The following is an 18512-nucleotide window of genomic DNA, read 5'->3' as shown; positions in this document are numbered from 1 at the left end:
ACGTTTCGGCGCAAGTACATTGGGTTTTGAAAGAAACAAACTATCTTTGGTGAACATGGAAGGTTTGTGACGTCATTATCAATAAAATTACGTCAATGCTATCATGGGATTTCCATGCTGAGAGAAACCGAGTCATTTCGGCCAATTCTGTCTGAAGTCGATTATTTTTAATAAATTAGGAAGGATTAAATTAAATTTATTTAAAAACAAATGGTGTCGTTTGAAATTTCTTCAACAAGATAAATAAATTTCGACATCTGCCACAAATCCTTGAAACAAATTTTTTTAACTTGAGTTGTTTTTTTGAAGGGTTTTTATGTGAGAAATAAAGTCCAAATTGCGTAATATATGGATGAAGAAAAAAATGAAATAATAGGAGTTTGAAGTCAACGTAAACACAAAAAAGATTAAAAATACTCCATACATGCTTTGATCGCTACAGTATATTTAACAGATCGGCTTAAAACAGGATGCGTGTGTAAAAATATAAAGCATTCAGAACTCAAAGTAATAAGATTGTAATTGCGTAGATTATGATGCAAAGTAAATCTACGGACAATTTGTGACATCAGTGGACATAGTTTTGTTCAAAAACAGCAGCCTCGCTCTTAATTCTTCATACAATGTTAAAAAATGGCCTCACTCACAAAATTATTGCACAAAAACGAAAGTGAGTAAAATTATGACTAAACTTTTGCATAAAAACAACACGACAGAATAACCTCATGTGGATAATGTTGAAACAATAACAATTACAGGCAAAGCTTGTTACAAGGTAAATTGCTAAATCATCTTAAAAATACAAGTAATTAAAACACGCCACAGCTGTCAAAAATAATAAACAAACAATTGTAGAATTTTCTTACATTCCAAAATAATTTGAACACAACTTAATCGTTCGCTTTACTGCTCTCGCGTCTTTATTTTAAAGAGACTCAGTAAATTCACAGGGATTTCCCCTAATCCACGACTTCTTCACGCACCTGTCAAGATCAGTTGATCCACTCCAATTTCATTCTTTAAAAATAAAAAAAATTTGAAAAATTTTTGGAAACTTTCAGTTCTGAAATGAAAAAATATACGCGGATATAAAAATATTAATACAAAAATTGAATTCCGAAGCTGAAAGATAACTCTTCCTTTTCCGGGACCCCATTTCAAAATATAAATTGTTGCTAAATATATGAGGTATTCATAAAGTCCGCGGCATGCAGTTAACAATCAATTTACTGTATTTGAGTTATGAGAAACCGCAATTTCCAGCATCAAGACATTTGTGATTTTTTACAACATTCTCACAGTTCTTCACCTGACGTTCCGTGATTCCGCAATCATATGAATTCCCACGATGAGTCATCATGACGTGTATCACGTGATCGCGAACCTGGAAATGTTGACTTCTCGGATTCTTCGTCGTCGTCACTTTCGTCACACATCGCCGCCACCATTGGAGGGCGGTAGAGGTGAGTCACGTGGGCGCGGAGTTGGTGATGCGTGTCGAGCGCCCACAACTCGTCGTAAGGTGTCGCTAAACAGTTGTTACGACGTTAAATGAAAATTAGATGAAATCATATGAATATGATGGTGACGGTATGCAAAGTGTTTCAATGCTTTGGAGCAAGAAATAAGAGTTCAAAGTAATCGAAGATTTAAAACGATTTAGATAACATTATTCTCACTTAACGAACGAACAGAGGCATTTTTTCAAAGACAGTGGAGTTCTTGGTAAACGTAATGGCCACTATTATCATAATAACTGCCAACGCATTGCAACAGTAGTTAAGGAAAAACGTATATATTGATTATTAAAACAAGGAGATACTGAAGGACACGCACAATTCGCCAACTGTGTTGCGTAATTCTTACAAGGAAAGTACAAATAAAAAAGTATTCTTAGCGTTCGAGAATTTCACCCGTAAAACTTTCAAACTGCCCGGGCATCTTTTTCCAGTAATCCCCCAAGCAATCGTTATACGTCATTCCGTATCTACGTAACAATGCTCCATCGTGACGTAACGCCCACACGGAGTGGTTGCTGATGGATAATTGTTTTGCTGTTGTACCTGAAAACACAGTGTTTTAGGGGGTAACATCTAGTTTGGTGTTGAAAATCCATAAACCAAAGAAATAAACACCTTACAAATTACATAGAGTCGGGAACCTTACAATTAAATTTCGTAATAATAAATATGATATCGATGTTAACAGGTTTAATAGTTTCGTGCCGCCGCATTGAAGAGAATTTAATTTCATCGGTTAAACATCGGTAATGCGCAAACATCTTACCTTCCACGAGTTTCCAACCACTACCGACTGGCATATCCATGGTTACAGCAAATCTTACGAAGATATTTCCGTTGTTGTCCAACGCCCACACGTTTAAATCGGAAGGACCACAAACGACCTAAAACACACGGAGAAAATCTCGTTTAAGAAGGTGAAAAAAAGATGCGATTTTTTTCACCTAGCTTTGTGTGCTAACGAGTTTAAACCAAAAATTGTGAACTGAAATCTCTTGGTTAGGTTTATTTACACCTGATGAAGCAAAAGTCAGTCTTCGTAAAGAGTTCCAAATCAAAAGAATTCAGTTCGTAAATATAAGACTGATACGGTTAATAATTTGATACCAAAATTATGTGCGTGCTTCTATGCTTCGGTGGATACAACGTACAAAACACATATGTATTTTATGCGTTTTTACATGATAAACGATGAGGTAAACACCTTCGGCACCGGAAAGTTAGACGACCTCGATCAAGATAATGACTTAACAACCATAACGTAGCGTTCAAATATTTAACCCCGTGCAGTTTCGGCATAATCTACAAACAACCTCACGATCATTAGTGAAGGCATAGTGGTGGGATATTTGAATGCAATAAATATTTTGTCGTTTGGTCGGCGAGGTCGTCTAATAGGTTCACTGATTATTACACAAAATATAAAAAAGTCATCCAACGACCTGTGTAAGTTTGCAGTCTCCCCGCCCACCCGGATACTTCGGGAGATCGATCGGAAGCCACGCCGGCATCATAGTCACGTGACTTTCGCTGAATGTCGCCCCCATGCGGACATACGCGTTTCCCTCGTCATCGAGCGCCCACACTGTGTTAGATCCGCAGCTCACGTGCACCATCTTGCGGTCGCCTGGAAAAGAGTTGTTTCAACAACAGACAAAATGTCGTTGTATTTTGTGCCAAAAACAAAACTTCTGCGCTTGGGCAACAGAAAAACATTACGTACGTGTGTGACAGGAAATTTAACCAAGCTGTTTGATATTTGTCTCAAGTAATTCTGCAAAGCGATATTTTAAGTTATGATACCTTTCGCATATTATTTATTCCTAAAAATGACAGCTAAGAAAATCGTCACTAAAAGCCTTAAAAACCGTACTAGCTTACCGAGTTGTTCGCTGACGTGTACAGCATGCCAGTCGGTTCCGGTGGGATTCGAACCCGAGACACCGGATCTTACGAAAATCTCACCGGAAGATAAAATCATCCACAACGATTCGCGCGACGCCGAGAAACACGTGACCTCCGATGACGTGTTGGTTGGAGATTGGAGGGAAGTGGCGCGCTGTGGATGAGCGCTGCGTTGTGATGAAAAGCGGATGACCTCGCCATTGCCGTGGGTGAGCCACACGACACCTAGTGGTGAAGTAATATGTTAATATGGCTCAAAAACCAATTCACTAACAAAAATGCAGTGTACACAGATATGGGGTAATGTAAACAGTAAGCCAGAGTTACCCAAAGTCTGTTTCATTGAAACCTACGGTATCACAACAAAATAGTATGGGTTGCCTGAGCTATCGGTTGATTTTAGCCTAAACTTGCAGAATATGTTTGCAAAGTCTTTGAACAATAAACGCAAGGCAAAAAAGAAAATGAACGACAATTCGTTGAAACACGATTCCATAACCTAAGACGTAACACAAGATTTAAATCTCCACCTTCCCATCCTCCACTGTCCGGAGCGAAGAATGACGACGAGGTTATGTGGCTCCACCTAGTGGATGGTGATATTCCGGCGATTTTTGGGGTTTTCCAGGCGTTGCCTTAAACAAATTGGATTAACTTTCATGGATTTCTACATAACCATTGCTGAGTAATTAAGAAGCTTCTTTACTAAAAACTGAAGGCCTAGATGTGGATCAATAATCACGTTTTGGCCGATTCTAGGCGAAAGGCTTTCCGAGCAGAAAGAAAAAAGGATTTTATACAATAAACCCACAAGCAGACATAAAACACATTTTCTATTCTTAGCATAATTCATACGTTGCAGTAAATATTCATCAAATCGCCATGGAGACACTTGTACAATACAATGCTACTTTAAACTTACCAGTGACTGGACCTTTAGCAACGTGCATCTTATTGTTGATGGAAGCAACCCACACTGCTCCCATACTTACACTAACACTGCGTGCTTTCGACGTCCCGTACACCCAGTCCGACATCTACACAATAATCATGAATGATTACGTCACAAATACATGTCACAAATAACGACTAGAATTAGTTTATTTTTGGTAGAAACCATACTTTTGTCGTTAACTGCGATTTTCCAGGAAGCTAATTAAAATCAAGTTTTTTTACCATTTTCATGGTTTGAGCTGCAACAGAGTCTCTTGGCTTTTGCAGGTATTCGTTCATGTAAACCTGGAAAAGGTAAATAAGGTTTTACGACCAACTACTACCACACTATAAACTCTGCTTGACTGGCACAATATGTAAGTAGGACGTGTGTTTACATAGCTTATTTACTGAAGCATTAGCCTTCATGTTAAAAACTGGATAGGAAGATGACTTTTGGAAGTAATCTGCATGAATCTGGCAAAAAGTTAAAAATAATATATGGCCATTTTCGAATGTATTTTAAACACTTAGAACGCTGATATAGTTTGTAAAAGAAAGATTTGTCGAACTTTTTATACAACTAAACTATCCTTTATTTAGTTATGGAGTTATATACCAGATTTCACTTACCTGCCACCAATGTTTGCCACGTGGCTCGTGACACGTGACACTGGATCTGAACCAAATCTCCCCGATGTCGTTCACACACCACACAGTACACTGCGAATCTCCAGATATGAGTTTAATTTCATGTTGATCTCCGTCAGTTGAAGTCGGAGGAGAAACTATTTTGAAACACAAACAGGTTACTTGCAAACGATTATATCATAACTTTTTGTGAATATTTAATTCTGCATCTTCAAATATGCTTCAAAATTAATGTACATTTTTTAAGGTCACTTAATTTGTAAAAATCATATTTTTTCGATTGTGGTTGTCAATTTTCACACCTTTTTCCCATGGGGAGAGCGTGTCGACTTTAGACAAGCTTTTGCAATAAATTGTCCCATCACCAGTTGAAATCCACACAACTTCAGTACTCAGCACCACCTGGGCTACCTACAGTAAAAGGTAGAACAAATAATTCGTTTTCAATGCTGGTGAGCTGTTGGCAATATGCAAATTAGGAAAAGTATATAAACCTAAGGCAATTTACAAGCACTGATGATATATTGACCTTGAACAGTGGAATCGTGGCCACACTGCCTTCCTTTTACGGCAAATACCAACAACTGAGGTTAGAAACATTAACATGAACTTACCCTGACGTCATCCAATATCTTCCCTTCCTTTATAATTGACACAGGCACAGTAGCGCCACCTCGTGTGCAGAAATGTGACCGGGAAAGCCCGACTTGTCTCGTGATTTTCCCGTTACTGTCGACGACCCAAGCTTCCGTCACACCAACAGCGACAAACGTGGATGAATGTGAAATTTTTTGCCAATCCAGTTTCACTTCCCCGGCATTCGAGGAGGTAATGTTGATTGGCCACTGGGTGGCGTACACGTTCCCACTTCTGGTTACAATCCACGCAAAATCACCTGCGAAATAAATGCCGAATTGTATGTTGCGCTCACATTAAATCATTTTTATTTTACACGAGTTACTGCTCACATGAACAATAAACATGATACATCAAATGGCATGGGCACTGATAAATCCATAAAGATTATTGTGTCAAACGCTCATATATAGAATGTTTTGAAAAGTAAGTATATTTAAAACATGGCTGGTAAGGCGTGAATTCCAATTTGTCAGAGCGACTTTCTGCTGTTTATTAATCATGTTGAGAAACTTGCCCGATGGTGAGATGGAAATATGAGCTGCTCGCTTCGACAACTTCCTCCATTTGATATTTTGAATTTGTTGATCAATGGAAGTTTCCTCCACCAGATAAACACGGTCGCGGAACGTTATATGACACACAAAATTTCCAGATGCTAAAAAAACAAGGGTAAAATAATAAGATAAGTTTGGTGACACAAAGGTAAATATATATTGAATGAAATCAGCTTTGACCCTCACATAAACTCTTGTTTATAGCAACCTTTTACAAATATCAAAAGAATATCAATTAATATGTCACAAAAATACCTGACAATATGTGCTGTTGCTGCAATTAGTTAGTATAGAGGACTCTGGTTACAAACCGTATATGAAACATGAAATACGATTAAAATTACCCCCAATAGAAGCCACAGTGTATCCAGGTGGATCGAGGACTTGCCACACATCTGCGACTCTATGTGGTAATGTTACTGATGTAAGATGTTTAGCATGTTGCTTAGCGATCTGAAACAGCAATACACTGGAGTTAAGAATATACTTTATGTAAACAACAATTTATCCTGCATAAATTTTCTAAAACAACCGTTTTTGATGACAGGATTGTGATATGCGTGTTTTTTAAACTAATCAACAAATTTGAAGTGATGTAATGGTTAACCACTTATACATGAATGCCCAAGAGAAATTTTGCTAAGCATACTTCAAAATATTCTGCATCTCTTGCAGCAACTTCAAGGTCATCTACTGGTGGTTGTTGCTGTGTTTCAGAATCATCAGAATCAGTCTGAAATGTGGAAAGATAAAATATTACTTGTTCTATTCCTTATTCGCAAAAAATAATTTTTCAAGATGTACTGTAAATTTTGTTTGCTTTAAAACAACAAAATGTGTGGTTCTAGTGACAATTTCACTGTTTTTTAATCCAGACATAATCGTAAGATCTATAGTTTTTTATATAACCGCAATTTTTGAAAAAAATGTTTTTAAGTCACAAGCTTAACAATAAAATTGTGTAAAAACAAGGTTCAAAATGTACCTCCTCTTCCTCCTCTTCTTCTTTTTCATGTTCGCTTTCGAAGTCTTCCGCTCCCGAGTCAACTGCATAAATATCAGGTATTGATGGCTCATCCACTTCAACCGAAGGAGAAATTGGATGAGTTGAAGGAGAAACTTCCGAAGTGAGCTTCTTCCTTTCCTCACCTTCATGTCTGCTTTCTGCTTTCATGGAATGAGTTATCGGGGAGACACATTCAGGGATATTTTCATTGTCATAGGTTTCTAAACTGTTCGTGGCATGTAAATGTGTGTCACATGGCTCAACATTTGCATGGCAGTCAACAGGAGAGTCTACAGGATAGTGTGTATTTTGTGGCAGTGACTCAGAGGTGACACCAGAGTGTAAAATAGGATGCAGGATGACATCATTGTGTGGGTTTTCCGACTCTTGCAAATGTGTATTTAAACCTTCAACATGAAAAATCTTTTCGGATGTTTGTGTTTCTTCGTGAGTTAGTAGAGTTATTTGGGAAGTTTCGTCTTCACTTTTCACATTATCAGTTTCTTCGTTTGATTCTTTAGATATTGTGACACTGGTGGAGTTGTTGATATCTTGGTGATCGGAAGCAGAATGTCCATCTGTGTGTAGTTGTTGTGGAAAAGTGTTTGCCTCTTCAGGAGCAGATGTTGTTGTTGTGGTTGGTTTGAGATTCTCATTTAGAAGTTGGGCAACTTCAATTTCATGTTGTTTTCTTTCCTCTTCACCGTGTATGGAGAAAAAACTTTCAACGGAAGAAGAAGAAATCTAAAAAAAAATCACAATACAAATGTTTTCTTTCTTAAATAAATTAACAAAAAACTGTGGTGTTTGAAAAAAGTACTGGAAACTACACTGGATCTGTGAAGCAAGCTATCCCGGCAAACTGTTGTATTGCCGGTACCATAAATTGATTTTTCTCAAACCTGTGATGTAACAATTAGTGTGCTAGTGTAAAGAACAAAACCACTGTTGCATTATTGATGACAGGACAAACATTCTATTATAGATACCTAAAATAATATCCCTACATTGTGCAGCTTAAGTCAGCATGTGATAAGTGATGTGTATATCCTATTACAACAAAATCGTGTGACAGATTAAACAAATTAATGTAATGAGGATTAAGTGTCATGCTGATGATAATCCATGCTGACCTGATGTGAATGTAAGTCACAAGGCAATGTGCTGTTGTTGTCTCTGTGTTGTGCTTCTATAAAGAAATTCAATATATTAAAGTTCTTTGATGACAAATGTCACAAAACCTATTGCAGAAAAAACTTCAAAAATTTTTCCATTGATTTCATGTATGTACAAATTTTGCCTAGAAACTGGTAATATTTTTGTATTTTTGTTTTTTAACTAAAGGTCATGTTTTACCTTTTGATTTATTCTTCTTTTTGGGTTTCTTTTTGGAATGGAAAACAATTTCCTGTGAATCATTTTGTGGAATGATTGAATCAATTTCCTCGAAACGTCGAACTTTATCATGAATACCAGGGCTCATTGGGAAGGGTGGCAGTTCCATATTTCCCTGTAAATATGATAATAAAGTTGAGATTTTTGCATAAATGTAAGAAAGCTTAAAAATGATACAGATCCAAACACTCAATACTTTTGTTACATTTAAAACAATGTAGCAAATCAAATTTAGACAAAAGTATTTAAAATCAGATATGAAGTGTTTAACTTATCATAAAACATATGATAAGCAATGTGGAGCCAATAATATGAATTTGTGTATAAGCTGCAGACAGATGGCCACTGTTTCGACCTAAAAGGTCTCATCAGTGCAGCTGGTGTGTCTTTGCTTGGCCGTTTGGTCTGCAAAGTTCGTCTTATCATAAAACAGTTTTAAACAAATCATTTTTCAAATATGGCCTTTAAAAGTGATACTTAAACAATATACAGTAAAAATAGATGCCATTCAACTCAGTGGATAACTTGTTGAGAATGTTGTTACAAAGGAACATATCATTTTACCTGAGAATGCAGTGTATCCTGACAGTCAATGTCATTAATATAATCAATCATTTCCTGCAGTAAATCTCTAATCACACCAACATCGGATGAATTTCCATCACATGTTAATGAGTGTTCAGAAACCTCATGAAGGTCGTTTGTTGGAGAAATAACATTACCGCTTGTCACCTCAAGTTCAATATCTTTCTCCCGCTTTGTGTTGGTAAAGAAGTGGTCGGCCATTTCCACAACTGGCATTGAGGCAACTTTATCTTTTAGTTCTCTGGCCTAAAAACAGTTGTTAATTGCTCTGTAGAAATGTTGAATAGCATTTTTAAATGTTTAATTAAACGATAAAGAAAAATTCTTTGACCTTTAAATGATTTAAAAAAAAAGAATAAATACAGCTAATATTTAGTAGAGAGTAATCCAATTGGGTGAAAATTTTGTCAACAACAATAAAACTAACTCTTTTATTTTGCAAGAGTTGTGAATTATTTAACAGCAAATCATGGAATAAAGTGAACAGCAAAAACTTGTGTTTTGTAAAAAAATATTCAAGTTTTGCATGACAAAATTTTAAGCAGGATCCTTAATATTAAACTATGTCTATAGATTAAAACCAACCTTGGTTGTTAAACTTCCAGTGTTCATACTGATGTTGCTCATTTTCGACTGTAGAGCACCCATTAGTGGGGAAAAGTTTTTCTTCATTCCAAGAAATGGATTCTTTACTCCCTGTAAAGTGTTGAGTGAGATTGTTTATTCAGACTTGAGAAACATAAACATTCTTACCTGGAAATTGCTTGTTTCTTTGTCCTGTCTCATGTATCCAGTGTCTGAAATGAATGTGGTATATTTTAGCATAACATTGATTTATATACAAGAACTTAAGGAAATGATGATTAATAGGTAAAGTACAGCTCAATAGCAGTAAATATGGTTTTATTGTTGTTGTTTACAAACCAACGAATTTAAACACAATAACAATAGGATTTTTTAGTGGGCGATGTAAGGAAAATGATTTTTATTCAATATATAACGTGCTTTGATATAAGTTCACACCTTTTACATCAGGCATGTCAGACAATCGATGCAAAACCCTATTTTTTCTTAGTATGAAAATCTCATCATCAGTGGCTGCAACATCAATTAAACCATCCAATGAATGTGTGACCCCACAAACTGTGTTGCTTCTCAAATCAATAATGTAAAGAGATTTTTCTGCAATAACATTTCATATTTAACACTCACTCCTTTTACAAACAAAAAAAAGGCATGTAATCAAATGAGCATTTATAACACAACAATTTATTTTCAATTACTTATTTCTACAATTCATATTTTGTAGTTAAAAGTTGAATTTATTACATTACTCTGCAGAATATAGTAAGCAATAAAGGATCATGAAGGAATTATTCGTCCAATATAAACTACTAAACCCCACAATACTGACCATGGTATGACAGTAAATAGTTTTCTTGATATGACAAAACATGACCAAACTCCAAGTGACTGCTTGGATCTGCAGAACTATCTTCGTTATTCGATAAACATATGATGTGGTTGCAATTTAAAATTAAGCCTTTTAGTTTGATTGTTGACAAGACAGTTCCATTTGTATCGGCAACCCACAACCTTAAACTTGGACGGGCGGAGAAAATTTTTAAATCATTTTCATTTGTTGAGTTTGGGTTAAAGCAAGCTCCATAATTTCCACTGTAAACAAAAACATGACATTCTAGTTTAAAGAAGAATCATACAAAACAAACCAATGCTTAAAAACATGTTTTAAGACACCATGTATGTTCAAAAAAACAACTTTTGCTTTCCCTTGTAATTTTAAACCATATTCAAGTCAAAAAAGGACAAAACGGCTTTCTTTGCTGTCTTAAATTTGACAAAATTATTTCTGTGTTCACCATGTAACAGAACAAACCTTCGTACGGGTTTGGTTCCAACATCGTAAGTCTCATCTTGTGTATGAAGCGTTACCTTTTCCTTGGTCGCGACCAAAAGTAACTTGTGTTTATATTCCATCTGTACAATTTCACTCCCTTCAGAGTAGAGTCTTTTGGCATTGCAAGTATTCTGCATGAAAACAAAAACACCATGCTGTATACAAATGGAAGGAAGCCTTTTCTAGCAATCTTGTTTGTGATAAATGTGTGTTAAAATTAAAGAAAGTGCAAACATGAAAATATGTTTACATGAATTATATTTCAGGTAAAACTTTAAACTAACCTGTTCAAAATTAACACTGGAGCAAAATATTTCACCGTTTAAATCACCGGAAAACAATTTCATTCCATTTAGACTCCAAGTCAAAGAACAAACTTCTGCATTGTGTAACTTCCCCAGACTAAACTTCTTCACCTACGATTTGATCACAAAGTTAATTTAAAATATTTCCTCATTTCCTCCATTCATCATTAATGTTTTTTTTTCAAAAAACTGGAAAAAATATTTCTACATACACACATAAATTATTCTCATGCCAAAAATGATCGAAAATAGTGCAAAAACAGATTACACATTATATTAACCGCATGCTACACAATTTTTAGTTGTTTTTTTGTTAAGGTCATCACAAAATGACATAAAGGTTGTTGTTGCAATTCATTTTGACTGAATTAAATTACATTTAACACATATAAACTGTATTTTGCATTTATATTGAATATACACCTGTTTTGTTGTGCCTGCCACAGTTGTGGAAAATATCACAATCACAACATTTCCATCACTTGTTCCAAGAGCTATTTGATAATCCAAACCGATTAGTATTTTCACACAAGTCACAACGTCACGGTTATTTTGCTGGAAAGTATTAAGAATAGTTACAAGACATCTCAAGACTGTGTGTGCAATGGAGAAGGCACAAAATACTTTGGAAACCTAACACCAGTCTTCAGACAAATAACAGTTTGCTCCTGTTAATATCTTATGGAAACAGAAACTGAATCCAAACACATTTCATGTAATCTAAATGTAAAAGTGTGAACTTTGCAAAGTTATTCACTGCCATTCGGGCCCAGTTGCACAAGTCAATTGCCAGTACAATATGTATCAGCTAAATTTGGTACAAAATACAGATTAATTGCTAAGAAATTAAACGTTTCTGGTGTGTGATTATAATTTTTGGCAAAAGCACTTATCCTAGCATAAACAACATTCAAGCCATAACTCACATTTGCAATTATTTTTATCACAGTTCCAGAATCACGGTTGTGCAAAAATGCGCAGCCCGAGTTCGTTCCCAAGACAACGTGAGACTTTGTGGCATCAAAAGATGTCACTTCCAATTCAACGCTCCTGAAACCGACGTAAAACTTTTGTGGGATGGATGCGAAAACGTCGTGAGCCAACGGGAAATCCTGAACGAAAGTCTTTTCACCCATGGCTTCCTCTCAGCGTCAGACAATCACTGCGTATTTGTCAAACCAGTGAGAGACAACAATCGTCTCAGAATCGAAAGTAAAAAGTTCCTCTTCGAATTCACAACTTTTAGCTCAACAACAAAAACAATCACATGACCAAGGGGAATAACCGTTCCGTAGTCAAGTCACTCAAGCGTATCAGAGAGAGGATTTTCTTGTAAAAACCTCTTTCCTTTTAGGTTAATGAATTGTAAATTATGTGCAAAAAAGCCATAATATTGGAAAGCAGCTTTCTAAATTGTTAATTAATTTTATTAGACATTTTTGTTGCCAGACTAATATTTGTAAAAGCCGCATTATCGAAATAACTTCCATAGATTTATATAGTTTTACAACATTTTTTTTTATAAAATTTTATTGCGAGTTAAATTCACAAAGATTTGGAGAATTTTCGTTTCCCTAAGCTCACAATACAGAATGATAATACGAGGAAATCTATTTATTTGCCTGACGGTTTTCAAAGTCATGAAACCAAAATGTAAAACCGCTGGTGTTTCGTGCAAGAATTACAGCAGTAATGGCAAAAGTAAAGAAAAACAAGCAAGAGCGACAATGCAAAGCGGCATAGAAGACACAAGCGCAATCAATACAAGCAGAAGAGGGATCGTTGGTAGGTGTGGTCGGAACCTTTTCGTAGAGCAACGTTTAACCGGTTGTTGTACTTCAGTTGCAATAGGAAGGAACCGAACAACTCGACAATTTGAGTTTCGTTGTAATTGGTTGTTTGTTCGATGTAACCCACATAGTTCGCAATTGCCTCTTTGCGGTCATCCAGTATAGCTTGAGGGCTTCGAAGGTCTGCAAAAAAAGTCGTGAGAATTTCATACCATGAAAACCATTGAGATATGTACACACTGTTTCGTATATGTCTCATCATCATTGCAGCTGTTGACTTTGGCACTGCGCTAGTTTTTATACTAGCAGGCAAACATACGTCACACGTCAAGTCAAGTTATTTATCATGGCTGTTTTTGCACATATGCGAAAAACTTCTTTCTATTGTGAAACTCTTATGTTGACAAACATCATGAGACAAGTTTTGAGCAAACTAACGATCGGCTATAGCACAATGTTACGTCATAATTACAACACGCGGAAATGAGATTTCAAAAAGAGGCACATCGTCAAACCAACAACAGGTATATGTTTTGCGGTAGGTTTAATGGAAGTACTTTTTAGTTGATCATTCTCAGAGAAAGTACAACATGTTGTTTGTGTGTTGGTGATAACTTACCAGCGGTTGGGTCGAAGAATGAGTCGATGACCTGGATGTGGGCGTTTATTATTCCGTTATTTTCCACAAACGTATAACTGGTGGCATGCGGACTTCCAATGGACCGGAAGTAATTGGGAGGATTCACGACACCAAGCGACTGAAAAATATAAACGGACTTTATGGAAACATTCTGATGAAGAAAGTATACTGATAGGTTTTGTTTGGGGTTTAACTAATTATTGAGTTGGAAATGTAGTTTTCGTTTGCTGAAAGGATTGATATGGAATGTCTTTAAATTGTGAAAACATGATGAAAGCAGGCGCATAAGGAAGTAAAAAGTTTGTAAATATGAATACCGTAAGCGAATGTTTAGCTTACTATAAACGCGGTATTAACTCTGCTGCTTATAAAAACACACAATCTATTAAAAACACATGGTTTTCTAGTTCATTGCTTACTCACATCAAACACATTCTCGTATCCAAATTTAATGACTTGTGCGTATCCAGGAAAAACGGTGAAGGTGTTGAAGTCACCGGACCAAATAATCTGAGGAGATTTCCGGGTCTGCAGACGACGTTTTAACTGGAGCAAGGTAGCCTGAATGGTCCGGATCTAAAGAGTATTTTAGATTGGTTTGCTATCAAAATGTAAGGGACGATTGATTGTCAGGGCGAAAAATAGACAGCATCTTTACGCTATGACAAAAATTTTGTAATAGTTTTTTCAACATCTTAATGAATAACACCGTGTAGCTCTCTTCAACAATACTAGAAATCTACTCTGTTATCAAAGGTCGAACTTATATCACAATCACCGTTACGCATACATGCAAAGAGTCATAACAATCATCAAGAGGTACATACAGTAGTGCACACTCTGCACTGATGAGACCCTTGTAGGTCGAAACAGTTTACACGACTGTCTGCAGCACTGAATGAATATTGTAAAACACTTAGGCAACATTATGTTCAAAACACGTCAAGTAAATCGGCCACCACAAATATCCAAAATCAAATACAAACTGACTTGTTGTCAGAAAAGTTGTGACTAATCCGAACGTGCCCATAGAAATCTTACCTGGGCCGTTCGAGTTGAAAACCCGAGGATGCCGCGTTCCAGTTGTCCGTTGACCAGAATAACACGTGGCAGATTACTGGCGCGTCCATTACTTCTCAGTGCAAACGTTGCTATGGTAACAACGTTGCCGGAAGACGTGGTTCGAAGAGATCGGGCGTCGACGCGGATGAGTTTCGAGGAGCGGAAGAATATTGCTCCGCCGTTTGCCTAGAGACAAAGGAGGAATCGATATAAAGAAAGCAGTAATATTTCATGCAAAGGCACGGTTGACAGGATCGCCCCACTGCGCAGGTCCTTGCTTGGCGATCACAGCTATCGTATCGCTACATAACCTAATGATCGATATACAAAATTATTAAATATATAATGCGTGGTAAAATGGACAAGAACTTAAACGCAAACATAAAGTAACATTTGGCGTGTTTCATTTCTTCAAGCAAGACATGCTTTAAGTCATCAGAAAATTGTACAAAATCCCCTAAGGTGCAACATGATGTTTTCGCTTGTGTCTCGGATTGCAGTGATTGGAGGCCTCGGGGCAAAACTCACAAACGCACAGAGACAAACATAGTAAGCTCATGTTACAGCTAAATTTCACGCACGTTCGCGAGCTATTACCGCATCTGCACACGTCACTGATCGAAGGTGCCTTGTTTGCACAATTATTTGTCAGGTTGAGCGCACGTTTCTCACGGTGGTGTTTTTGTGTCGTAACTGCTGACATTTTGGCCCAAGCTAAACAGGCTGATTCTATTTTAACATAACAGAAACTGACGATGTCAACAGGCGAAATTGACTTTTCTGATTTTAATAAAAGATTGCATTGACGCTGATCGTCTGTAACTCTTTTTGGAATTTCCTGGACTAAACCGTCATAGATTTTAAAATTTACTTTTTTATATGTTAAAGAATAGAGCCTGGGTTGATATTCCTTACTATCCTAATATTTACACAAAAACAATGTTTATGGACACGTCTGCAATCTGGCATGATGAACGGTTGCAAAAGAAAGTTCTGGAACAAGCATTCTTACCATAAATTGTCTATGTCTGGGCTTATGTGAAAGCCAGTAGTTGAAGATATGTCTTCCATATATGGCGAGTGCGTACTCAGGGCTAAGCTCTCTTTGGATGCGGGTCAACCAATCATATTGAACCTGTGCACAGATAGGATAGAAATAAAATTGGTCCTATTTGTCATACGGTTAAACACATTACTTTGTCAGACCCTTTTAACTAAGTCTCACAGGTTGACCATGGTAAGTAATTAACCATGATATGAAGAATATTTACAATGCGTTAAAAGTCCCTGCAGAGGTTTTGTTGTAAAAATTTTAGGACGGAAAGTTGAAACACACCTCCTGCAAGAGAAGAACGTCCCCGTCAGATTGTTTGAGGGTTTTGATGACGGCTTCCAATCTAGTAGTGTCATTCAACAACCGCCGGTCGATGATAGCTGGGTGGAACGCGTATTCATTCACCCACACTGGGGCCATTATATTCCAGTTCACAACTCGAAGCTGAAAAGTTACAACGTCGGGTTGATTTTGTGACACATTTTATTGTTTTTTTTTTTATAATTAAGTTACATTTACTTTTTTATCAATCATTTTTAAATGCAATAATATTTCATGCAATGGTATGATTGGCAGGATCGTCCCACTGCGCAGGTCCTTGCTTGGCGATCACGGCTATCGTATCGCGATCATTAGGTTTGCAGGCTGCCAAGACATTTTGTAAATGTGACGAATTTCAGAAGAAAAACAAAGATAATTTTGTTTTGCGACACCGAATAGCTACAAATTTGCATAGCTGTTGTTTTAGTTATTTACTCATCTGACTACGTTTGCAACAAAAACTCACCGACTGATATTCTTCACAATCCTTTGGCAGAAAATCCTGGGCCTTCCCGGAACTGACCAACAAGCAAACTAGGCAAGAGACGAAAAACTTCATTTCAATCATGTTTCAGATTTGAAAACTTTGTTAAGTGGGACGGCTTTGTTCCAGCGATCTGCACTTCGAAGATGTTTTTTCGGTTGCCAGCAAGCGGCATATAAAGGCTACGCGTGGACCCCGGGGCGATAAATTATGTGATAACCATTAATGCTTGCACCGTTAAAGTGCGCAGTGCACCCTGCGAGACGGTTGGAACGTTAAATTTTTTGGATATGAGAGATAGGCGACGAAGGATGGTCGTATAACGCAATTAGAACAACAGTACAGCCGGACTTGGTTGACTCGCACTTGATTAGAGGCTCACGCCCAAATTTTAATAAGTTCGAATATTTAGGTTTGAAATAACATCTGAGCTCTTAAAGTAGATAATGGACATTGGGAAATTCATGTTATTTTAACACACAGCATTCCACCGAAAACTAATTATTATCTAATTTGCAAAGCAATTTCGTCATATAAACTCAAAGGTTCTACGTATTTTTTAATACAATTTGACAATAAAACTTGTCGCGAAAATCGCTGTTCCATTAAAACTGCCACAAAACGTATACGAAAAGTTGCTGCAGAAAAGAAAATGACTCATTCGTTTTGGTGGCAAGCGCGACTTGCCCGACCAGATCAACTGCATTCAAATGCAAGAAGAATCGCTGAATGTTTATTTTTAATCCGGGCGTGTTGGTCGTTGATCGATTACACCGAAGTTAATTTTGCTGGTGATAGAGATTGACAAATCACGTGCAGCCTTGTTAACAAAACAGATCGAATCAACCAGAACAACGCTAACCATTTGCCCAACCACTAACAACACCATATTTGTCCATGTCGTTCATTTCTAAAGGGTTAAATATTTCTCAAACTTGGTTCATCAGCTTTCGCGCATGTCCGTTACTTGCACAAGTTTAACAACAAAACAAATTGCGTGAACAACGCTAACCATTAACCCAGTAATACCATATTTGTCCATCTTATCCGTTTTTATCAATTCATTAACTTAATTCAGTGGTTTCACATGCGTGCACTTTGTCCGTTATTAAAGTTGTTATTTGAATTTGCAAAGTCACGTGATTCTGGCAAGGGCACATTAACTCAAAATGAAACACGAGCCTTTGGTGGTTACAGAATAGAATTTCGGCGCATGTCGAGGTTCAAATAACAAGCAATTTACCTGGCAATTGGGCGAATCCAATTCCATCTTGCAAGTGGCAGGGGGCAATTATATTTGTTTTTTCTCTCGAGTTCCCGACCAATTATATGGCCGCTTTTCACGAACTTAAGTCCCGTAAATGGTTGTAATTGCTTCTTTGGGACAACCCCCCCGCTGATTGGCGGTTATGCCTGTGTCACGTGACCGAAAACACTTACACATGTTTGCTTCCGAACAAGGAATGTACCAAGTTTTAACCGTAAACATCTGTAAGAAAACCTGCTGGATTACATTGCATTGTTGAGTAAGGAATGTTTGAACTAAGTTCGTTGTTGCCACAGCCTTCCAAATGGTGTTTATGACGCAACAATGCGTCGGTTGAAAATAGTTAATGCGTGGAAAGTTTACTTCTTAACCGTTTCAAGATATCCAAAAAAAATCTTTGGTAATTTTATTTTGCTCTGGGGTATTTTACTGGGTTTCCGCAAGTGATGCCGACAGGAACTTTTTTTGAAAAAATAAACGATC

At 36.9% G+C, this 18512-nt stretch overlaps 2 protein-coding genes across 2 annotated transcripts; both read right to left on the bottom strand.

Moving 5' to 3' along the window:
• Window positions 1-283: 283 nt before the first annotated feature.
• LOC145888489 (tectonin beta-propeller repeat-containing protein 2-like) lies at window positions 284-12635 on the bottom strand. The gene is made up of 27 exons (XM_082979244.1): window positions 12338-12635; window positions 11835-11966; window positions 11391-11522; window positions 11086-11237; window positions 10603-10865; window positions 10212-10370; window positions 9942-9985; window positions 9774-9884; window positions 9168-9434; window positions 8565-8718; window positions 8342-8397; window positions 7188-7952; window positions 6852-6935; window positions 6547-6655; window positions 6163-6303; window positions 5624-5904; window positions 5312-5420; window positions 4992-5146; window positions 4602-4664; window positions 4348-4462; window positions 3956-4060; window positions 3402-3650; window positions 2963-3147; window positions 2287-2404; window positions 1914-2063; window positions 1310-1528; window positions 284-1017 (listed from the first exon to the last, which is right to left on the bottom strand). The coding sequence occupies exons 1-26, from the start codon at window positions 12545-12547 to the stop codon at window positions 1332-1334; spliced, it is 4506 nt and encodes a 1501-aa protein (XP_082835370.1). The 5' UTR covers window positions 12548-12635; the 3' UTR covers window positions 284-1017; window positions 1310-1331.
• A 375-nt stretch (window positions 12636-13010) lies between these two features.
• LOC145889529 (uncharacterized) lies at window positions 13011-16895 on the bottom strand. Its single transcript, XM_082980499.1, has 7 exons — window positions 16745-16895; window positions 16240-16401; window positions 15916-16038; window positions 14883-15089; window positions 14265-14417; window positions 13821-13959; window positions 13011-13384 (listed from the first exon to the last, which is right to left on the bottom strand). Exons 1-7 carry the CDS (start codon window positions 16844-16846, stop codon window positions 13170-13172), a joined length of 1101 nt encoding a protein of 366 aa, XP_082836625.1. The 5' UTR covers window positions 16847-16895; the 3' UTR covers window positions 13011-13169.
• Between the last annotated feature and the right edge of the window lie 1617 nt (window positions 16896-18512).

Source organism: Ascidia mentula, chromosome 2 (assembly GCF_947561715.1).
Source record: "Ascidia mentula chromosome 2, kaAscMent1.1, whole genome shotgun sequence".
NCBI lineage: Eukaryota > Metazoa > Chordata > Ascidiacea > Phlebobranchia > Ascidiidae > Ascidia > Ascidia mentula.
Note: the sequence above shows the minus strand (reverse complement) of the source record. Positions and strands in the feature narration are given on the sequence as shown.